The sequence below is a fragment of the Microcaecilia unicolor genome, chromosome 3, assembly GCF_901765095.1.
Source record: "Microcaecilia unicolor chromosome 3, aMicUni1.1, whole genome shotgun sequence".
Classification (NCBI taxonomy): domain Eukaryota; kingdom Metazoa; phylum Chordata; class Amphibia; order Gymnophiona; family Siphonopidae; genus Microcaecilia; species Microcaecilia unicolor.
Genome location: NC_044033.1, coordinates 475901994 through 475925853, shown reverse-complemented (window position 1 = coordinate 475925853; position 23860 = coordinate 475901994). Strand labels below are relative to the sequence as shown.

At 40.2% G+C, this 23860-nt stretch overlaps 2 protein-coding genes across 3 annotated transcripts in view; one reads left to right on the top strand and one right to left on the bottom strand.

Annotated features, from left to right (window-relative positions):
- Positions 1–9110, top strand: part of B3GAT2 (beta-1,3-glucuronyltransferase 2) — a 134247-nt gene extending 125137 nt beyond the window's left edge. The window contains exons 3-4 of the mRNA XM_030199010.1: positions 8593–8741; positions 8827–9110. Of these exons, the coding sequence (XP_030054870.1) occupies positions 8593–8741; positions 8827–8913 (236 nt within the window). The 3' untranslated portion in view covers positions 8914–9110. The remainder of the gene's footprint in view (positions 1–8592; positions 8742–8826) is intronic.
- Positions 9111–9350: 240 nt separating this feature from the next.
- SMAP1 (small ArfGAP 1) overlaps positions 9351–23860 on the bottom strand; it is a 384385-nt gene continuing 369875 nt past the window's right edge. For both annotated transcript variants that reach the window (XM_030199008.1, XM_030199009.1), the window contains 3 exons: positions 19754–19922; positions 18450–18754; positions 9351–10311 (listed from right to left, as the gene is read on the bottom strand). In XM_030199008.1, coding sequence (XP_030054868.1) covers positions 10177–10311; positions 18450–18754; positions 19754–19922 — 609 coding nt within the window. In that variant the 3' untranslated portion in view covers positions 9351–10176. The remainder of the gene's footprint in view (positions 10312–18449; positions 18755–19753; positions 19923–23860) is intronic.

Below are 23860 nucleotides of genomic sequence, written 5' to 3'. Positions count from 1 at the left end.
GAAGATGTAAGAGATCTACCTGTATCAGAAATGGTTTTCAAGGGTGATGATGTGGAGGAACTGAAAGAAATCTCAGTGAACCTGAAAGATGTAATGAGCCAAATCGACAAATTAAAGAGTAGTAAATCACCTGGACCGGATAGCACACATCCAATGGTACTCAAAGAACTCAAGCATGAAATTGCTGATCTGTTGTTAGTAATAATCGCCCATAGTACCTGAAGATTGGAGGGTGGACAATGTGACGCCGATATCAAAAAAGGGTTGTAGGGGTGATCCGGGAAATTACAGACCGTTAAGCCTGATGTCGGTGCCGGGCAAAATAGTGGAAACTATTATAAAGAATAAAGTTAAGGAACACATAGACAAATATGGTTTAATGGGACAGAGTCAGCATGGGATTAGCCAAGGGAAGTCTTGCCTCACCAATTTGCTTCATTTCTTTGAAGGCGTGGATAAAGGTGAGCCGGTTGATGTAGTGTATCTAGATTTTCAGAAAGCATTTGATAAAGTTCCTCATGAGACTCCGGAGAAAATTAAAGCGTCACAGGATAGGAGGCAAGGTTCTGGTGTGGATTAGGAATTGATTACTGGACAGAAATCAAAGGGTAGGGTTAAATGGTCATTTCTCTCAATGGAGGAGGGTCAATAGTGGAGTGCCACAGAGATCTGTATTGGGACCACTGCTATTTAACATATTTATAAATGATATGGAAATTGGAATGAGTGAGGTGATTAAATTTGCAGATGATATAAAACTATTCAAGGTTGTTAAAACACATGTGGACTGTGACATATTGCAGGAAGATCTTAGGAAATTGGAAGACCGAGGATCCAAATGGCAGATGAAATTTAATATAGACAAATGCAAGGTGATGCACATTGGAAAGAATAATCCGAATCACAGTTACCTGATGCAAGGGTCCACCTTGCATCAGTACTCAAGAAAAAGATCCAGGTGTCATTGTAGATAATATGCTGAAAACTTCTGCTCAGTGTGCAGTGGTGGCCAAAAAAGCAAACAGGATGCTAGGAATTATTAGGAAAGGGATGATGAATAAGACTGAAAACACTATAATGCCTTTGCATTGCTCCATGGTGCGACCACACCTTGAGTATTGCATTCAGTTTTGGTCACTGTATCTCAAAAATGATATAGTGTAATTAGAAAAGGTTCAAAGAAGAGTGACCAAAATGATAAAGGGGATGGAACTCCTCCTGAATGAGGAAAGACGAAAGAGGTTAGGGCTCTTCAGCTTGGAAAAGAGACAGATGAAGGGAGATATGATTGAGGTCTACAACATCCTGAGTGGTGTAGAATGAGTAGAAGTAAACATATTTTTTACTTGTTCCAAAAGTACAAAGACTAGGGGACACTCGAGGAACTTACATGGAAATAGTTTTTTTTTAAGTATTTCCAAGTAACTTCCTCGAGTGTCCCCTAGGATGAAGTATTTTTTTAACTCAACAAATAGTTAAGCGCTGGAATTCATTGCCGGAGGATGTAGTAACAGCAGTTAGTGTATCGGGTTTAAAAAAGGTTTGGACAAATTCCTGGAGGAAAAGTCCATATAGTCTGCTATTGGGACAGATATGGTGAATCAACTGCTTACCCTGGGATTGGTAGCATGGAATGTTGCTGCTAATTGGGTTTCTGCCAGGTACCTGTGACCTGGATTGGCCACTGTTGGAAGCAGGATACTGGGCTAGATGGACCATTGGTCTGACCCAGTATGGTTGCTCTTATGTTCTTATGTTTAGGGCTGTTCAGCTTAGAGAACATAGCTGGGTTTAAAAAGAGGTTTGAACAAATCCCTAGAGGAAAAGTTCATAAACAGTTATTACAGGAGACCTGGGGAAAGGCACTGCTGATGCAGAACCACAGCCCCATGTTGGGTCTTATAATAATAAAGATATCTGCCTCGTGTTAAAGCTAGGCTCCCTCTTTCCGCCCTCCTTGATGCTGGGTACTGATTGCCAGTAGTCTATTTGTTTGCATTCTTCTATCTTTAACTCTTATATTCCTTTGCTTCTGCCTGTTCTTTCCTGTCATTTAATTGTAGTTCTTTTCCTTAATTTTAAATTGTTAACCACTCAGATTATACATCCCAGGATGGTATATCCAGGGCTTTTTTTGAGGGGGTACTTGTGGGTACTGAATACCGGCACCTTTTCCATTGTCTGTTAAATTGACCTATGGAACCCAAGTTTTAATGAAAGAGTTCAGGCTCTACACACCAATTCTGCCTTGCCATAGATTCTGTGACTGGTTGCAGGGGGCCTGGCCATTGTGGGGTGGGTCCCTCAGTGTTCTCCCCACCCCTGAAGGGTGGACTAGCATTTGAGTACCGGCACTTTTTTTGCTAGAAAAAACACACTGGGTATATCAAATGCAGAATAAATTTGAAACTTGAAGATTCACCCGCTATCCCAGTTCTGGATGCCCTTAGTGCTTTTTTTTTTCTGTCGCTTATGTGCTTAACTCAATAGAATTGGGGTTGGATTTTTTTAATTGCTTGAATTTGGGGGATTTTGATTTACCAGACCAGATAAAGGGGTGGAATCGAAAATGGTGAAGGAATGTAGAAAAGTAGAATATACAGAGGTGATTTATGAATAGAAAGAGGAGTGAATTGCATTATTGAAAGTCTCGGCTCAAAGCAAGTTAAACATTCCTTTGCGCTTATTAATAAGGTATTTATATCCATTTTGTATACCACATATCCCCAAATGAGGTTCCACAGCAACGTACAATATTTTACAAGTTAAAAGTGCACAACCATAGTGTGACACAGTGACGTTTCCCTTCCTCCATTTACAGACTTCTAATACGGAGGGACACAGTAAAGTGCACCTCAATAGCATGAAAGTGGCTATGTGGGTGAATGTCTAGTGAGACTAAAGTGCATGTCTCAGGCTCTGTCCATCTACACTCACTTCTCTCAATATCCCACCCTCACTTGTACTGTATCTCCTCTTATCCTCCGTCCCTCTTGCACACTTTCTTCTCTGCATTCCCTTTCTCTCCATAGTCATCCTTCTACTCCTCAACCCCTTCACTCTTTGCACTCACCCTTCCATCTTTCTCTCTGTATTCAACTTTTCATCTTTGCCCTCCCTCTTCTTACTCATTTTACCATCTCCTCACCCATGCACTCATTTTTCCAGCATCTCTTGCACTCTCCCTTCCATCTTCTCTCCCACCTTGCTATTCCCCCTCAATTCTCCCCCTTCCTCAAACTACCCAGCCATAGCTATTGCCCTCCTCCTCCTTTCCCTCCAGCACTACCCTGCCATCATCTCCCCCCCCCCCCCTTCCCCAAACACTTTCTCCTCTTTGGACCACCCTTCTCCATTCATTCCTCACTGGAGGAATGACAAACATCCAAACACCTCCAAGGTACTAATTGTGCACAATAAAGCAAACATCTTTCAGTAAGAAAGAATGTGTAGAAAATGAGGTGATGATAGAATGCTCAAAAGGGATAACACTGTAGAGTAATATTACAACACAGAAAAAAAGGCAGTGAATGTATGGGAAAGCCTTCCAATGGTGACAGATGTTTAAGGGACTTGTCAGATCTTTGCCACACTCACTTCACTTTTTCAAACTGCTTCCACATCTCATCCCCCCCCCCCCTTCACACTCTACCCAGACTTTGACCAATTTCTTTCATGACAAGATTCACAAGATTAACTAGAGATTTTCCACTAGTCCTCCATCTTCCCCCCATTCATTCACTTCTCCTTTATCTGGCCCTTGCCATACATTTGCCTTTATCTCCTCCTCTAAACTCACTATTTGCTCTTCTGACCTCATTCCAAACCAACTATTCAGTTCATTCTCCCCTGCAGACATGTCATCCTCAATTAATCACTTGCCACTATGAATAATATACCTTCTTCAAATATGGCGTGATCACACTGCTCCTCAAAAAATGTCCAGTGCCGTATCTAACTTATTATCCCAATCCTCTCCTCCCCATCATAAACAAAAAATTTGAATGCATCATTTACCTATCTTTTCTTTCATCTCAAGCTGTTATAGATCCACTAGCTTCCATCCTCTAAATTCCACAGAAACACTGCTCTGGCCAAAGCCTCCAATGACTTCTTTATGGTCAAGGGTGTTCCGTGCCTTATCCACTTTGTCCTGTACACTGCTTTTGACATCATTGGTTACCATTATTCTTTCACACACTGCACTCAATTGGATTTTAGGATGCTTGGTTTTCTTCTTACCTCCCCCCATACTTTTGTGTACCCTCTGGTGGTTCTTTTTCCATTACTATTCAGTTAATGCACCTCTGGGCTCTGACCTGAGCTTCTTCTCGCTTCATTTTTGTCCCTTGGTGCTCTGGAGTCTTAACACAGTTTTCAGTACAATTTTTAAGCTGATGACTTTCAGCTCTACTTCTTTACATCAGAAATTTCAACTTGAATTGAGCCTGCTCATCTAACTGATGCCCCACCATTTATTTAACTTACCATAGCCAAAACAGATTTATCTTTCTTCCTAAACATATTTCCTCTCTTCCTTTCTTTCTTTGTTTATGGCATTCTCATTTTTTCTGTTCCCCCAGGCTGTAAACTCAAAGTCATCTGATGCCTCTCTCTCTCTCCAAAATACTGCTAAAGTGTATTGCTCATTTCTCTAACACTGCTAGAATCCATTGCTTGCTTTCTCAGCATGCTGCCAAAAGGCCCAACCACACTACCATCAACTCATGCTTAGACTATTTTCAACCTGTGCTTTGTGGATCTTTCACTATACCATCTTTCTTCATAGCAGTCTACCTGAAAATAAGCTGAATGACTTATCTTCCTTCGATATTGTTATGACTATGTAATAGACCTTGCTGAATTACGTAATGTACACTGATCACTTATTGTATGAACTTTTAATCTGTAGTGAAGTGCTTCATACAAAGACCATCTATAAAAGTAAAACACAGTGAGTTAAAAAAATAAACATCTCTCCTCAAGTCATTACATTGGCTACCCATTATCAAGCTTCCCTTTCACTTATACATTTATTCACTATGCAGCTCATTATCTATCTTATCTCTCCTTACAACCATCCTCCATTCATGACACGGGTGGAAAACCTCAGTCTTTGAGGGCTGCAACCTAGTCAGGTTTTCAGGATTTCCCCAATGAATATGCATAATACGCTTAAATACTGAGTACAATATCAGTATAGTTGTAACATTTACAAACATACATATCCTCCACCAAATATCAACAATACAAAAGTCTTTATTATTTCTCATGTTGGATGTATTAGAAATGAAGGGATGAAATATATGTACGACTGTGTAGATTCTTTTAATTTGCTTCACCTATGACTCCAAGTGGTTTTACAAATTTTGATAAAATTTGAGAGATAATAAAGTCTTTTGTATTGTTGATAGTTGTTGGAAGATATGTATCAATGAATATGCATGAGATTTATTTGGATACAAATGCATATTCATTGGAGAAATCCTGAAAACCTGATTGGGTTGCAGCCCTCAAGGACTGAAGTTACCCACCCCTGATCTGAAAAATCATTTTCCTCTCGCTCTTTCCATCTTGGTGCACTGTATGAGACTGTGTTGGTGTCTCATGTTTCTTCTCTAGCTATATTCAAATTCAGCTAAAAACTCACCTTTTTGAGACTGTTTTAAATCTTAATCACTTTTCTAAAATAAATACATTTCTTCTAGACTTTTGTCAAACATGTTTGCCTTGATTAGATTAAAATCTCACAAGGACAAACTGTGCATCACTGCATGCATTTACCCTTCCTTTCACACCTTAATCCATGTGTTATGTCAAAGTTACATTACGGTAATACGGTATTCACAGGTATTACTGAGAGTAACCTAAAGAGGTTTTAAACTTTAAGGAATGTGGTCATTCATCTGTTAGGAGGGGCACATTGATTTGACCATGTATTTAATTTGTATCTGCAACATCATTGGCTACTTGTGCATTACGTGTTGGTTTTGACCTATAGGGATTACTATGAGCAAAAATCACCTTCTTGCAAGATCAGTGTTGCCATATGTCCCAGGGAGGGCACTGCAGCCAGTAACCACAGTGCAGCTGCTGGTAGCTTCTTTTACCAAGGCTCATTTGGCATCCACAAGGGCGGAGACTTTTATTTGGCCCCGACCTTGTGGAATTCTTTGCATTTAACTCTGCGAGCTGAGGGATCATTAAACATTTAAAAAAAGTTATTTAAGGTACAATATTTTTCAGCTGCATTTGGTGACTCCTCTTAGACGAGAAACAACAGTCTCTGGTTTTATCTCATTATTTTGTTACATTTTTTTGGACGTGGAAGTTGAGTGGTCTTGCATGAATGTGCTGTACTATTTGAATATGGTGTTCTTTTTTAAAAATGCTTTGAAACTGCACACTGCTGTATTCTTCATTTAAGCCAAACGGTATAGCAAATAAAGTGAACTGTAACTATAACCCTGGATTCTATACAGGTTGTACAAAGTTGGGTGTGAATTCCAGAACCACACAAACTAGTCAATTAGGCGTTATCAATTATTGGGGTTAATCGGAGCTAATCAGGACTTAATTGACACCAATTTGGATTTGCTTACATATCCACCCTAGACACTATTCAAGGGCATTCCCAGAAATTAGGTGCGGCTATATAATAATTGAATTTGAATGTCTGTGGGAGTCAGGATTTTACACCAGGTTTTGGCAGGTGTTAAGTCCTCCTGCTCAAATTTCAGCAAGGGAATCCACTCTAAGCAGTATTCTATAAAGGTCACTTAGTGCTATGTGACCTTTATTTAATTGGTAAATTTTAACAGCGCCTAACTTGGGGCCCCACTTACTGATAAGTAGCAGAAAATCCTGAGTTCAACTGTGATCTAAGGGCACTGCACTAGAAAGTAAATTATGCAGACCAGGCAGGCCTTTTAATCCTTATCTGCCATTATACCCTACGTTTCTATTTTGCACTTATTAAATTACCAGGAAAACAGACTGAAGAAGTAATAACAAATGAGCAAAATGCACTTGGAAAGACATGCATGTTTGTATATGGTCCACCAAGGGGTTAATCCTGCCATGAAGAAGGGTGTTCTTGGCAAAAATGTTTAAATCTCCAAATAACAGTAGAAAATAGAAACTTCTCTTTAAAACTGAAAAGAAATCATTTTAATAATATGACTTTTTTTTCCTTTGTAAGAGGAGTGCCAAGGGAAGTAAAAAATCTCTGAAAATGTTAATTTTGTTCTTAGATAATGAGAATATATCTTCACTGGGCCTTGCTTTTAAAATCACACAGCTGTTAACATCATTCCCCAACACCCCCCCCCCCCTACACACACACAATGTGCATGCACATACACACAATTCAATCCTCATAGCTTAGAGCTTAATTAATCTCATTAGCATAGAAATATAGATGACATTGTACTGCTCATCATAATACATTTTAAAACCCCCTCAAATGAGGCCTTGAATGGTTCTGACTGTTAGAAAAACAGACAAAGTAGAATGTAAGCACCACTCACCATATCCTACTGCTTCTTGGAGGACAATGTACAGGAGAGGGGGAGCACAGACAGATCTCTGTAGTACCAGTGGCTGTCACCCCTCCCCTCCACATTTTTCTTTCTGCCAGCAGTTTACTTTCCAGGGCAAATATATTCCTTTGGAGTCATTTAATTAGCACACCTGAGAGGGCCCTTCTAAACATTTGAGTCCTAGGCATATGCCTAGTTTGTCTGTGCTTTGTACAATATTTACTGAGGACTGATTTTTTTTTTTAAATATAGGTGGGATCGCTGAAAGCTGGTTTTTTTCACTACTTGCTTCCCTTGTTGGGAATCATTAAATTATACAGCGTCCCACACATTTATGGCGCTGTATAAGTGTATGGGACGCTGTGTCCAAATGGGAACTGCTGTTGAATATTCTGATGATCCCCGTTTCTTTAAAAAAAAAAAAAAAGTATATACTACGTACTGTTGAAGATATGATGAATATGTGTGTTTGAACTGTGAAATATATAGAATTGTGGATGGTTGGGACATAATTAAATCATATTTAAAGTAAGTCCCCACACCAATACTGTTAGGTCCATTCAAGTTGATTCATGCTCAACTGATGGCAGTTGGGTGTGCAAATCCAAGTATTCAACAACATCGCACTTAATCTCTGGGAATGCCTCTCCCATGACCCCACCCCCTTTGGAGTTGAACACTATGAAATTTAGCTGTAAAAGTTACAGAATAGGGCGTAGGGCAGATGAGCACGTAACTCCTAATTAGTGCCAATTAACTCCAATAATTGATTTAGTGCGTAATTATGTGGGCAACATATACAGAATCTGGTTTTAATGGCTTTCATAGAAAATAATGGAGCATTATTTACAAGCTTTTTGTTTTCTTTTTACAGTACCATTTGTGTAATGGCACTGCTTCATTCTGTATTTTGGTATTCTATCTTTGTTTAATGTACTGTTACACTTTTAGAAAACATTTGTTCATTAAAAATGAAAACAAAAATTCAAACTCACAAGTCAAGTTGCAAAAATTAAATTTAACCTTTATTTTAAATATTTATTTTACAAAGGATTTGCAGTGAGCCTTCAAGTGATCCTAGCAAACCCTAAAGCTGTATTCAAGCGTCGGGGGTCACAGCCAGGAATGCAGGAGTCCGATTTTCTTAAACAGATAACTACGGTGGAAGAACTTGAGCCAAAAGCAGATAACTGTACAAAGGTACTAAGCCTACAATGATCACATCAGTTCCTTGTAAATGCTCTTTCTAGGGTGCTTAAGCAAAGTATTTTGGTTTTCTTTTTAGGTTCTTGTGTGGCACACTCGAACAGAGAAGGTAAATCTAGCCAATGAACCAAAATACCATGTGGACACAGTTAAAATTGAGGTATGACCCAGATGTGCTGTTACATCAAATGTACAAGAATGGATATAAGTAACAAGAGGCAGCCTCCTTGGTTACCGAGAGCAGGACATTCAAGCACTGGATAATTTGCTCTCCACAATACCCTCCACTGTTCTCTGCAAACTAGAGCTTCTTGTCAGAAGCAAATAAGAACTTAATAGGTAAAACAGATGGTGTTCAACTTAAATGTCTTTTGTCTTCATTTCTTTTTGCATGCAAGTCTCAACTGATTCTGTGCAACCAAATACAATTTTTGGCTATGAAATATTTAAAAAAAATATTTGTATATTTTGTACCCAGTCTCCTAATTGATATACTTATGAATAGCTTTCAGAACACAAAATGATTGGTCATCCAATTATCAGGTTTCTCTTTACGAAACTAGGTCCTTTAAGTAAATATGAAATACACACAAACACAAAAAGTGGTCTCTGGATTTACGTTTTTAATATTGGGAAATAACATCTTATCAATACTAGGCACCATAATATGTAAACACAATTACTGTCATAAACCTGGATATACTTTCAAGGACACAATTACTGTTAAATTACCCTGTATGCATATAGTGCATTAAAAATTCACTATAACAGCACTATGTACACAAGTATATTGCCAAATTGCATATTTAGTTCACAGAAGGCTAAAATCACAGGAATACTTGACCCATTTTAAAGACTAAACCCAAATTTATTGTAACATCCAGGTTTATATTCCTTTCACTAATTGTGCTTTCAATGAAGCACAGCATAACATCACAGTGACATGAACAATAAACCAAAAGCTATTTAATATACTAGAAAACAGTGTGCAGTCATACATTTACATTCTATTTATATGATTAAACATTTGTTCATATAGTACCTTCTAGAGGACTATTGGATAATTTGAGGGGTAGGAGGGGCAGGTTGATATTATTAGAGATATTAACTAACATGATTCTTACTTCCCTTATATGAAAACATTATATCTACCATTTCATTGAGAATTGACTGTGCATGTTGGCTAAGCAGCTTCTTTATAGATATGATTCATGAAATTTATATACTATGGAAAAGCTGCCAGCAATACATAAATGTTCTCAAACTGCTTTTCACTACATCAAATTTAACTGACAAGGTCAATTGGATAACTTCTTAATATGAACATTTGGGGGATGAGAGGGAGAATATGTACATGGTTAAAATGGGGGAACTATATGCCTGTAAGCACAAGGAATGTCAGGTAGATGCTCCAGAGGAATAGCAGCTTTCATTTCCACAGTTGTGTGCTGAGTGTCTGACCTGTGGCGTTTCCAGCCCATCCTCCCACTGTGTTTGTGGGCTGGCCAAAGCCCATCATGGTGCCAGAACTATTGAGATTCATCCCAGCCATTTGCTGATTCATCTGTGAAGCAAATGCACAAGGTAATTTAGTCTTCAGTAAAGCACAAAAATCTCAAGAGCTTGGCTCTCAGTGGAAGGTCAACGACAGATACACCTACAAGCTATCAAGCTCAAAGCATCCTGTCAACACTTAGCTGTCAATAACATTTGCAATTTTTTATTCTAATATTATAGCTTTAACATGAGAAGTTTTCTTGAAACAAGGTACAGAAAGTGTTTCTTGGTAAAAGCAATGAGCTACATGAAACAATTCTACACAATAAGCTAAAAACATATTAAAGACACTGATTTTCATTAGTTCTCTACTAAATTCATTTTATCTTTCCAGAGAAATTCCTAAACTTTATTAATAATAAAAAAATTAAACAATATTTCATTTCTGTCACGATGTTACTGTTAATAAAGTTGTTAATATTGAAAAAAATATGAACATTTCTAAATGGTAAGTTAGTCTTATGGTGCAGTAACACCAAACAGTCTGGACACAGAACATGACAATCTAACTGTAAATAAACAATAGCTTTTGTAAAGCTAGTTTGTTTGATGTAATTTATTGGATCAAAAGGGATAGGATGTTGGAATTTAGCTCTGTACACTGGATCATACAAGAATGTATTGGCGATGTTGCTGTGTACTGCATGGATGTCAGCTGCATGGTAGACTAACCAGTGAAGAAACAAAGTTGCTCATTATGGGACGATCCCATTAAAATTAAATGGGGCTTATGTCCCCAACAGCTTGTGTTAGCATATTATTACATAATCCTTATTAGGCCCCTAAATTAGAAATTAACATTAAAATTCTTAGCTCATTGCTAAAATAACTACTTAAATCTCATCAAGTGTTCTGATGAGAATAACAATGACTTAAACATGACTTATGTACGTTACATGGTTGTTACTTTATTAGCAGCTGTTTATTAGTAGGTACTCTGGTCATATAAGTTTCAGGGGAAAGACTATGAGGTTCAGTTTCAAAGCACATAGACTAACAAAATAATATAGGTTACTATGGAGCTCATTTTCAAAAGAGAAAAACGTTCAAAAAGTGGCATAAATCTGCATTTGGACGTTTTTCTCACAAAAATGGGCAAACTGGTATTTTCAAAGCCAATTTTTAGACATTTTTCTATGAAGTCCGTCAGAAGTGCATTCAAATCACAAGGGTGCGTGTCAGGGGCATGTTAAGGGCGGGATCTGGGCATTCCTAACACTTGGACGTTTTTCAGCCATAATGGAACAAAACAAAACCATCCAGTACTAAAACTTGGACGTTTTGAGCTAGACTTGTTTTTATACTACTACTACTACTTAACATTTCTAGAGTGCTACTAGGGTTACGCAGCGCTGTACAGTTTAACAAAAAGGACAGTCCCTGCTCAAAATAGCTTACAATCTAATGGGCAAAATGTCAAGTTGGAGCACTCTAGATTTCCTGAATAGAGGTATGGTGGTTAGGTGCCGAAGGCGACATTGAAGAGCTGGGCTTTGAGCAAGGCTTTGAAGATGGGTAGGGAGGGGGCCTGGCGTATGGGCTCAGGGAGTTTATTCCAGGCATGGGGGTGAGGCGAGGCAGAAAGGGCGGAGCCTGGAGTTGGCGGTGGTGGAGAAGGGTACTGAAAGGAGGGATTTGTCTTGAGAGCGGAGGTTACGGGTAGGAACGTAAGGGGAGATGAGGGTAGAGAGGTAAGGAAGGGCTGCAGATTGAGTGCATTTGTAGGCTAATAGGAGGAGCTTGAACTGTATGCGGTACCTGATCGGAAGCCAGTGAAGTGACTTGAGAAGAGGGGTGATATGAGTATATCGGTCCAGGCGGAAGATAAGGCGTGCAGCAGAGTTCTGAACGGACTGAAGGGGGGATAGATGGCAAAGTGGGAGGCCAGTGAGGAGTAGGTTGCAGTAGTCAAGGTGAGAGGTAATGAGAGAGTGGATGAGAGTTCGGGTGGTGTGCTCAGAGTGGAAAGGGCAAATTTTGCTAATGTTATAGAGGAAGAAGCGACAGGTCTTGGCTATCTGCTGGATATGCGCAGAGAAGGAGAGGGAGGAGTCGAAGATGACTCCGAGGTTGCAGGCAGATGAGACGGGGACGATGAGGGTGTTATCAACTGAGATAGAGAGTGGAGGGAGAGGAGAAGTGAGTTTGGGAGGGAAGACAATAAGCTCGGTCTTGGGCATGTTCAGTTTCAAGTGGCGGTTGGACATCCAGGGAGCAATGTCGGATAAGTAGGCCGATACTTTGGCCTGGGTTTCGGCAGTGATGTCAGGTGTGGAGAGATAAAGCTGGGTGTCATCAGCATAAAGATGATATTGGAAACCATGAGAGGAGATTATGATAATGAGTAAGACACAAAAAGGTGCCCTAAATGACCAGATGACCACTGGAGGGAATCAGGGATGACCTCTCCTTACTCCCCTCAGTGGTCACTAACCCCCTCCCACCCTCCAAAAATGTGATTTAAAACATTACTTGCCAGCCTCTAAAGTTCCATTACATCAGCATACAGGGTCCCTGGAGTAGTCAAGTAGTAGGTGCAGTGCACTGTAGACAGGTGGACCCAGGCCCATACATCGTCCCCTACCTGTTACACTTGTGGAAGAAACTGTAAGCCCTCCAAAACTCACCAGAAACCCACTGTACCCATATATAGGTGCCCCCTTCACCCGTAAGGGCTATGGTAGTGGTGTACAGTTGGGGGTAGTGGGTTTTTTGAGGGGGCTCAACAGACAAGATTAGAGAGTAATGGTGAGATATGTACCTAGGAGAATTTTAAGAAGTTCACTGCAGTGCCCCCTAGGGTGCCCCATTGCTTTCCTGGGATGTCTACAAAAATGCTGGCTCCTCCTACATCCCAATGGCATGACATTGTGCGTTTTGCACTTGGACCTTTTCTTCTCGAAAATGGACCAAAACACAAAATGTCCAAATCACAAAACCTTTTTCAAAACAGTACTTTTGGAAAAAAAAAAAAAAAGACTTTTTCTTTTCTGAAAATGACCTTCTTTCCTATTCAGATTTTGGACATTTTTTGTAAAACGTCCAAAGTTGGACTTAGATGTCATCGAAAATACCCCTCCACATAACTTTGTTAAGTCTATGTGCTTTGAAAATGAGCACCTATACATCTTATTATCAGTGATTACATCTGATTAAAGGACCTGTGACTGAAAACTTATAGGCATATTTTCAAAGCACTTTGGGAGGCTAAGTTCCATAGGTGTCTATGGAACTTTGGGAGGCTAAGTGCTTTGAAAATGAGCATATTAGTGTATTATCATTTTAGGATGATTTTTTTGTGTTTGTTTTTGATCTATATCTTTCCTTCTGCTTCTTCACACTTTCTAGTCAATCAGACCCAGTTTCTATTCAGATTAAAGTACCACAAAAACCTTTACTCAAATATTTGGTGCTTTTCCCCAATTTTTTTAATCTACCAATTTCATCATCATTAGGCTTCCAGATCAATTATAAACTATGATCTGGTGCCATAAGCCCTCATTTATAACTCTCTCAGGGATTTTCTATCTTCTCCAAAATCATCACAGTCCTCAGCAGGTGGCCACACAATCAATTACTTGAGCCAAACAAACGTTGCCACTATGTAGTGACCATGATCCAATCCCAGTATGGGCTGTGAACACTGCCTGCAAAGCATAACTAACCCTAACCAACCCATGAAGCAAAAGATCTGACCAAGGAACTGAAAGTATGTCTGCACTGAGCCTATAGACTGGTCTATTTTCCTAATTTTTAATACTCCCCCTCCTCTTTCATCTAACCCAGCCATTACAGCAGCAGTCCTAATTACAGACTGTGGTCACTGTTGTTGGCATTGTGAGTTGGCAATTTTTCTCCCACAAACCGTGAATTCTGGCTTTCTAAAATCCCCCATTCCAGTAAGTCAGGGGAAGTCAAAATCTAGGGAATCACACTCAGGTTTCTCATATGGCAGCCTGTGTAGAAACCTTTGAGACATCAGGAAACAGTTCATATTTATGGTGCTCCAAACTCAAGAATATGTAATTCATGGACAGTAGAAAAAGAGAAATGAGCAATGCACATCAGGATTCAGCACTAAAACGTCGACTCCTGACAAACTTTTACTGGTAAGCCTGACGTCGGTGCCGGGCAAAATGGTAGAGACTATTATAAAGAACAAAATTAAAGAGCATATTAAAAGGATGGATTAATGAGACAAAGCCAACATGGATTTAGTGAAGGAAAATCTTGCCTCACCAATCTATTACATTTCTTTGAAGGGGTGAACAAACATGTGGATAAAGGTGGGTCAGTCGATATTGTGTATCTGGATTTCCAAAAGGTATTTGACAAAGTACGTCATGAAAGACTCCAGAGGAAATTGGAGAGTCATGGGATAGGAGGTAGTGTTCTATTGTGGATTAAAAACTGGTTAAAAGACAGAAAACAGAGAGTAGGGTTAAATGGTCAGTATTTTCAATGGAGAAGGGCAGATAGTGGGGTTCCACAGGGGTCTGTGCTTGGACCGCTGTTTTTTTTAACATATTTATAAATGATCTAGAGATGGGAGTAAATACTGAAGTAATTAAATTTGCTGACAACACAAAGTTAATCAAAGTTGTTAAATTGCAAGAGGATTGTGAAAAATTACAAATGGACCTTACAAGACTGGGAGACTGGGCATTCAAATGGCAGATGATGTTTAATGTGAGCAAGTGCAAAGTGATGCATGTGGGAAAGAGGAACCTGAACTACAGCTACGAAATGCAAGGTTCCACATTAGGAGTCACCGACCGGGAAAGGGATCTAGGTGTCATTGTTAATGACACATTGAAACCCTCTTCTCAGTGTACGGCGGATGAGAAAGCAAATATAATGTTAGGTATTATTAGGAAAGGAATGGAAAACAAAAATGAGGATGTTATAATGCCTTTGTATTGCTCCATGGTGTGACCACACCTCGAATATTGTGTGCAATTCTGGTTACTGCATCTCAAAAAAGATATAATGGAATTAGAAAAGGTACAGAGAAGGGGAATGAAAATGATAAAGGGGATGGGGTGACTTCCCTATGAGAAAAGGCTATTTTCATTCCCCTTCTCTGTACCTTTTCTAATTCCATTATATCTTTTTTGAGATGCAGTAACCAGAATTGCACACAATATTCGAGGTGTGGTCACACCATGGAGCAATACAAAGGCATTATAACATCCTCATTTTTGTTTTCCATTCCTTTCCTAATAATACCTAACATTCTATTTGCTTTAGCCTTTTCTCATAGGGAAGTCACCCCATCCCCTTTATCAAAGTGGCCAGGGCTCTTCAGCTTGGAGAAATAGAGATCTATAAAATAATGAGTGGAGTGGAATGGGTAGACGAATGGGAATTGAACCTAGTTCTCCAGGTTCTCAGACCACTGCACTATTAGGCTACTCCTGCTCCTTTGTATATAACAACAACTAAGAAAACAGAGAAGCTGGAAAATAACTGAGCCACATATGGACTGTTCTTAAAATTAAGTGAATGTATATGTGAATTACTTTTATTAGATGCTCAAAGATGATTAAATCTTCAGTTTTCACATCTTAGATACACAATCTAAATTAGAAAGCTACATGAATGAATTATAGCAATACATTTGAAAAGGCAGAAATCTGTCTTATTAATGCTCATTTATTAGCCAATAAAGATTAAGCAGGGAGATCACTACCATTCCAGTGAGATTTGATTATTTTAGATATTAAAAAAACAACAACAAAAAACTAGAGTAAAACCATAAACATGAACAGGTCAAGGGAAGCTTATAATTTTTGTAATTTCTCCTTGAATCTGACTACACATACAGTGGGGGAAATAAGTATTTGATCCCTTGCTGATTTTGTAAGTTTGCCCACTGACAAAGACATGAGCAGCCCATAATTGAAGGGTAGGTTATTGGTAACAGTGAGAGATAGCACATCACAAATTAAATCCGGAAAATCACATTGTGGAAAGTATATGAATTTATTTGCATTCTGCAGAGGGAAATAAGTATTTAATCCCTCTGGCAAACAAGACCTAATACTTGGTGGCAAAACCCTTGTTGGCAAGCACAGCGGTCAGACGTCTTCTGTAGTTGATGATGAGGTTTGCACACATGTCAGGAGGAATTTTGGTCCACTCCTCTTTGCAGATCATCTCTAAATCATTAAGAGTTCTGGGCTGTCGCTTGGCAACTCGCAGTTTCAGCTCCCTCCATAAGTTTTCAATGGGATTAAGGTCTGGTGACTGGCTAGGCCACTCCATGACCCTAATGTGCTTCTTCCTGAGCCACTCCTTTGTTGCCTTGGCTGTATGTTTTGGGTCATTGTCGTGCTGGAAGACCCAGCCACGACCCATTTTTAAGGCCCTGGCGGAGGGAAGGAGGTTGTCACTCAGAATTGTACGGTACATGGCCCCATCCATTCTCCCATTGATGCGGTGAAGTAGTCCTGTGCCCTTAGCAGAGAAACACCCCCAAAACATAACATTTCCACCTCCATGCTTGACAGTGGGGACGGTGTTCTTTGGGTCATAGGCAGCATTTCTCTTCCTCCAAACACGGCGAGTTGAGTTCATGCCAAAGAGCTCAATTTTTGTCTCATCTGACCACAGCACCTTCTCCCAATCACTCTCGGCATCATCCAGGTGTTCACTGGCAAACTTCAGACGGGCCGTCACATGTGCCTTCCGGAGCAGGGGGACCTTGCGGGCACTGCAGGATTGCAATCCGTTATGTCGTAATGTGTTACCAATGGTTTTCGTGGTGACAGTGGTCCCAGCTGCCTTGAGATCATTGACAAGTTCCCCCCTTGTAGTTGTAGGCTGATTTCTAACCTTCCTCATGATCAAGGATACCCCACGAGGTGAGATTTTGCGTGGAGCCCCAGATCTTTGTCGATTGACAGTCATTTTGTACTTCTTCCATTTTCTTACTATGGCACCAACAGTTGTCTCCTTCTCGCCCAGCGTCTTACTGATGGTTTTGTAGCCCATTCCAGCCTTGTGCAGGTGTATGATCTTGTCCCTGACATCCTTAGACAGCTCCTTGCTCTTGGCCATTTTGTAGAGGTTAGAGTCTGACTGATTCACTGAGTCTGTGGACAGGTGTCTTTCATACAGGTGACCATTGCCGACAGCTGTCTGTCATGCAGGTAACGAGTTGATTTGGAGCATCTACCTGGTCTGTAGGGGCCAGATCTCTTACTGGTTGGTGGGGGATCAAATACTTATTTCCCTCTGCAGAATGCAAATAAATTCATATACTTTCCACAATGTGATTTTCCGGATTTAATTTGTGATGTGCTATCTCTCACTGTTACCAATAACCTACCCTTCAATTATGGGCTGCTCATGTCTTTGTCAGTGGGCAAACTTACAAAATCAGCAAGGGATCAAATACTTATTTCCCCCACTGTATCTAGTTACACAGATGTGGACAGAATTTCTTCTATGTCTGTGCATGATATCTCTTACAGTGTTTCCTAATCTTTCTGTGGCCATGATCCCATCATAGCAGCCAAATAATATTGTATAATCCCCCCTCCACCACCACCAGAAGTACAAAATAATGACCCATCAATAGATAGCCCACCCAAGTTGTGACCCCAAATGTGGGCTTTGTGATCCCATTTGATGTCCTGACCCACAGTTTGGGAAACTTTGCTCTATTACTTAAAGGAGAAAAGAGTGGAATACATTCTTTTTTTTTTTTTTTTAACTTATAGTGACTACCTAAGGTCGTAATTAGTTATCATGATTCCATGAACACTCATCACAGTAAACTTCCACAGAACATTACCACGGTTTATTCTGTTAACTCAGTCGTCCAAGTAGTTATAGAGAGTGTGAAAGGATTTGCTCACTAGTCTAGTACAGTCCACCACAGATGCTGTCCTGCTCTGCAAATACAGAACAGTCATTCGAGTTACAGATTTATTCAGGTGTATGCATTTGTGGCCTTTAATGTGAGCACACATCATGGCTCAGCACATGAGATTTTTGATGACTGGATTTGGCAATTATGGCTCTGCATCCTGTCTGTACTAGGCTGGCATAGAAACGCCAGACATTCCTCCATAATTAACTCTGATCATGCCAAGCTACATAAGAAAGAATAAGAACAAGAGTGTGAATGATACATACCTGGGAGAGATTCCAAGGGGCCTGCTGGCTTTGCTGCATGCCATACTTATTTGGTGTTGGACTCATACTTCCAACCATTCCTGCTTGTGATCCAATCATATTTGGAGGAAGTCCCATCACACCAGCTTGAACATTTCCTACAAAACCATTGGGAACTCCCATGTTCACCATCATGCCTGTGCTCTGTCCCATCACATTCCCCATCATTCCTGGAGCTGGTGGTATAGGTACTCCCATGGGTGGAAAACTTGGAAAATTAGCCGAAGGTTGTGAAGGAAATGGCACAGAAGATGCCATGAACATACCTACATTTGAGAAATGAGAAAAGAAAATTGTAATATACATATGTTTAACTATGAATAAAGCACAATAAAGTCCAATATCAGGCATGTCCAAAACTAACCCCCCTGTTTACTAAGCCACGCTAGTGGTTGCCTGCGTGGCTTAGTAAACAGGGGGGTAAATTAGCTCAATATGTAGCAGATATAGATTTTATCAATGGTCTGGAAGTAACGGCAGAGAAAACATCAGTATTTTATGCTAAGCAATACATTATACATTCCACTGTTTACATAGAAAGTGTCTCACTGCATAAACTTCAAACAATTCTACTACAAAATACTTTTTCAGTATCGTGTTTAAAAGTGTTTTAAAACATCTGTAATGCTTCAGGTACTGTATATAAATTAACCTGAAAGTTAAAGACCTAGCATTGCCTCATGATGCACATGAAGGGCAATCCTATAAACTGGGCACTAATATTTATGTGCCCATGGTGTGTATGTATGTTTAGAATACTAGCATTTATGCATGTATGTACACATATCTGCATTAGTGCTAGTAGGATGTGTAAGCACTATTCTGCAAATACCCACTTACGAAGCAGGTTAATTGCAGGAGGCAGACACATGGGCAGAGCATGAGTGGGACATAGGTGGGGCTCCCACTTATCCACATAACTTATAACATACTATAATTTTATGTGTGTGTCTGCCCCATTTAAGTGCTCACAGTTAAACTAGCACTATGGCTGGCTTAAGTGTGAGTGCCTAAAGGTTAGGTACACTGATATCAGGTTATGATAGTATTCTATAACAGAACCTTGGTTCCATTATAGAATGGGTTTCTACTGCGCAGCCTTGGGGCGCCTAAAGGGAGGTGCCTAGTTATAGAATTGCCCTCATGGTATTATATGCCTGCTAACATATTAAACAAACTAAGAACAGAAATTTTGCTGTAGGAATACTCCTTCAATATGATGTGTGCACATGATGACTTCAGAAAAATGTTTAAAAATTATATACCGGGAGCATTTTGCTGTGGCATGGTTCCTGTGCCATAAAGTGATAAGATGGAGTCCTTTGAAAGCTGCTTCTTTGCAGACTCCTCTGACTTTGCTGTTTGCTCTGTAAACAGATCAAGATCTCCAGATGCTGTAGATGAAGGGGCTGCGGTGGGTTTAGTGGATGTACTCTGTGAAAAAAGGGTCAACACACACACACTTGCATAAAACTAGACATGAAAAACATACTAAGAAATACCTCATTTGAGTGAATAAACAGGCTTCTTCAGGCATGTTAATATCTGTCACCATTATCAATTAGGGCTTTATCACAAGATTTCACTACAGCAAGTCTTGTGCACTGGCTTTTGTCTTTCAAATGCACAAACCTGGTTTGTGTGTCAAAAAAAACCCAAATCCTAGCCTCTTTAGATTTTCCTCATAGGGCAGTTACCCCACCCCCTTTATCGTTTTTGTCACCCTTTTTGTACCTTTTCTAATTCCGCTATACCTTTTTTGAGATGTGGTAGCCAAAACTGCACACAAAATTAAAGGTGTGGCTGAACTATGGAGCAATGCAAAGACATTATAATATTCTCAGTTTTGTTCTACATTCCTTTCCTAATAATTCCTAACATTCTATTTGCTTTCTTAGCCACCGCTACACATCGAGCAGAGGGTTTCAATGTATCACCAACGATGACTCTTAAATCCTTTTCCTGGGCAGTGACTACTAATGCGCAACCTTGCATTGTGGAGCTACAGTTTGGGTTCCTCTTCCCTAAATGCATCAATTTGTGCTTGCTCATGTTAAATGTCATCTATCATTTGGATGCCCAGTTTCCAGTCTCGCAAGGTCCTCAAACAATTTTTACAATTTTCTTGTAATTTAACAACTTTGAATAACTTCGTGCCATCAGCAAATTCAATCACCTCACACATTATTACCATCTCTAGATCATTTATAAATACGTTAAAAAGCTGCAGCCCCACCACAGATCCCTGGGAAAACACACTATTTAACCCTATCCAATGAGGATATTGACCATTTAATCCTACTTTGCTTTCTATCTTTTAAATAGTTCTTAATCCACCATAGGACACTACCTCCTATCCCATGACTTTCTTAGGAATCATTCATAAGATACTCTGCCAAATGCCTTCTGAAAATCCAAATACACAATATCAACTGGTTCACCTTTATTCACATGTTTACTCACCCCCTTTAAAGAAATGTAGCAGATTTGTGAGGCAAGATTTCCCTTGGATGAATCTAAATGACATGAGAAAGCATCTTTTTAATTTAAAGATTTAGAGCCCTGCTTACTAAGGTGCATTACCGTTTTTAACGTGCCTACAAATAGCGCGCATGATGATCGTGTGAGCGCCTATAGGGATATTGTTGGCACGTACATGGTTAACACACGGAAACGGTTAACGCATGTTAAAGACGCTAACGTTTCTATAACGCAGCTTTGTAAACAGGGCCCTAAGTTTAGTTTATTCTTGTATTTGATATACTGCCCTTAGGGGCCTTCTTACTCAACTGTGTTATGCACTTAACACCTGGTTTACCCTGTGTTAACTGCTAGCACAGAGTTGCATTAAGGTGTTTTTCAGTATTTTTTGCAGTTAACACAGGGTAAACTGGGTGTTAAGCAGTAATTATGTCAGAGGGAGTGTCATGAGTGGAGAATGGGTATGGAAGGCATTTGGCAATTAAGGCGCTGAATTTCTATATTAGGCAGTTACCACTGGATTCTATATATCACATCTAGTGTTCTGCGTCAAAATCCATGCATAGTCTATAACAACGAGCATAACTTAATTGGCTTAACAACCCAATCAGCGTTGTTCAGCACTTAACAATAATGAGCACTAATTGTCAATAAAGCGAAGATACTTACCTGTAACAGGTATTCTCCGAGGACAGAAGCTGATTGTTCTCATATGTGGGTTGACGTCCGCTTCGGCCCAGGAATCGGCATTTTGTTAGCAAAATAAAACAAAGTTTTGCTAGAGTCTTCTAGCGCGTGAATCGCATGTACCGCGCATGCGCGGATGACTTCCCGCCTGAGCGTGCTTCCTCAGTTTAATCAAAAGGCATAGAAGCAACAAACAACAAGAACAACTCCAAAGGGGAAGAGGGCGGATTTGTGAGAACAATCAGCTTGCTGTCCTCGGAGAATTCCCTTTCTCCGAGGACAAGCAGGCTGCTTGTTCGAACATGTGGGGTATCCCTAGCACCCAGGCTCACTCAAAACAATGAACATTGGTCAATTGGGCCTCGCAACGGCGAGGACATAACATAGATTGACCTGAAACCATAAATAACTAACTGAGAGTGCAGCCTGGAACAGAACAAAATGGGTCTGGGGGGGGTGGAGTTGGATTCTAAACCCCGAACAGATTCTGCAGCACTGACTGCCCAAACTGACTGTCGCGTCGGGTATCCTGCTGAAGGCAGTAGTGAGATGTGAATGTGTGGACTGAAGACCACGTTGCAGCCTTGCAAATCTCCTCAATGGAGGCTGACTTTAAGTGAGCCACTGACGCCGCCATGGCTCTAACATTATGAGCTGTGACATGGCCCTCTAAAGACAGCCCAGCTTGGGCATAAGTGAAGGAAATGCAAACTGCTAGCCAACTGGAGATTGTGCTTTTTCCAATGGCAACTCCCCTCTTGTTGGGATCGAAAGAAACAAACTGGGCGGACTGTCTGAAGGGCTTCGTCCGCTCCATGTAAAAGGCCAAGAGACTGAGACAACTGGAACTAAGGAAACTATTTTCTTTACACATACAGCCTTTCCTGCATCCTTCCTTTCTACCTTGTCCTTCTTGAATAGATTATGGCCCAGTATAATCACATCTCAGTCATGCTAATCTATGCACTAAGTCTCCATAACTGCCACTATATAGAAGTCAGTCTCTTCCATTACAGTCTCTAGATCTGGAAATTCATTTCCCATACTATGGGCCTTAGTATACACACCTGTCTAGATATATAAAGGGACATAGAACAACTGTTTAAGGTTTCACTTACCTGATGCCTTTGTTCACTCATCCTTATTAATCTTATTTTAAGGCCCTCCTCAGTAGGTTAGCCAATCTGTGGGTGGAAGACACTTTTCCTCTTCTTTGATAGGCAGACACCATTTCTGCTTAGCAGCCCTTGGAAAATCACCCCATGCTTCAGGAAGGTGAATCAATTTCAATGACATATCCACACAGCCATGCATTTATCTCCAGGATATAAGCTTTTCAGTTTTAGCTTTGGTTATACCACAGAAAGGCAGTATATCAAATCAATGATTCCTTTAGCCTGACTGATGAAAATACCAGCTGCAAACCTATGTGCTTCACCTTCTCTTCTAGAGCTATGATGTCGCTATCATTCCTGTCAACAAGGATGAGGACCATAGGGTAACAGAGTTGATGAGTTTTGGCAAACTCTCCATAACATTTTGTATCTTGAAACAAGGCAGACTCCTCCCCCCTCCCTGGACTTCATGTCTACTTGGCAGAAGGATGCCTCTACACCCTTCAGAAGGGAGTCACAGACTGCCACCACTTTTACTTCGCAGTGATTTCTGGTCCTACAGCTTTGGGGATTTTGAGTTCTAGTTCCTCCTGTTCCTGGGATTTGTAACTCCTTCCACTTCCAGGGTCACGTACCATTTTGTTTCAGTTCTGGAGTGCATAGTTTAATCCTTGGGACCCTATTTTGCCAAACAAATGGTACATTTCACCATGCAGACCAGAGAGGACAGGCTGAGGGGACGTTACAAGGCAAATGCTGCAACAGATATAACACATTGTTTGTAGAAAGACTCTCGCCAATCAGGATAGCAAGCATAACTTTCCAGCTTTGAAGGTCTGCCTCTAATTTCTGAACTGAGCCTAATACAGCTCCCACAATCAGGTATTAGTCAAATGCTGATGTACCCAAGCTCATTCAAATCTGGCTAGAATCACTGGAACACTAACTCTGGGCCCAAGGGTGAAAACTTCAGATTTATACATTTCAATGACTCGCAACAATTTAGAGACAGAGTAATCTGAATTAATAAAGTAAATTAAAACAATGTCTGTGTAAAGCGAGATCCTGTGGTTGACATCCTCATTTAAA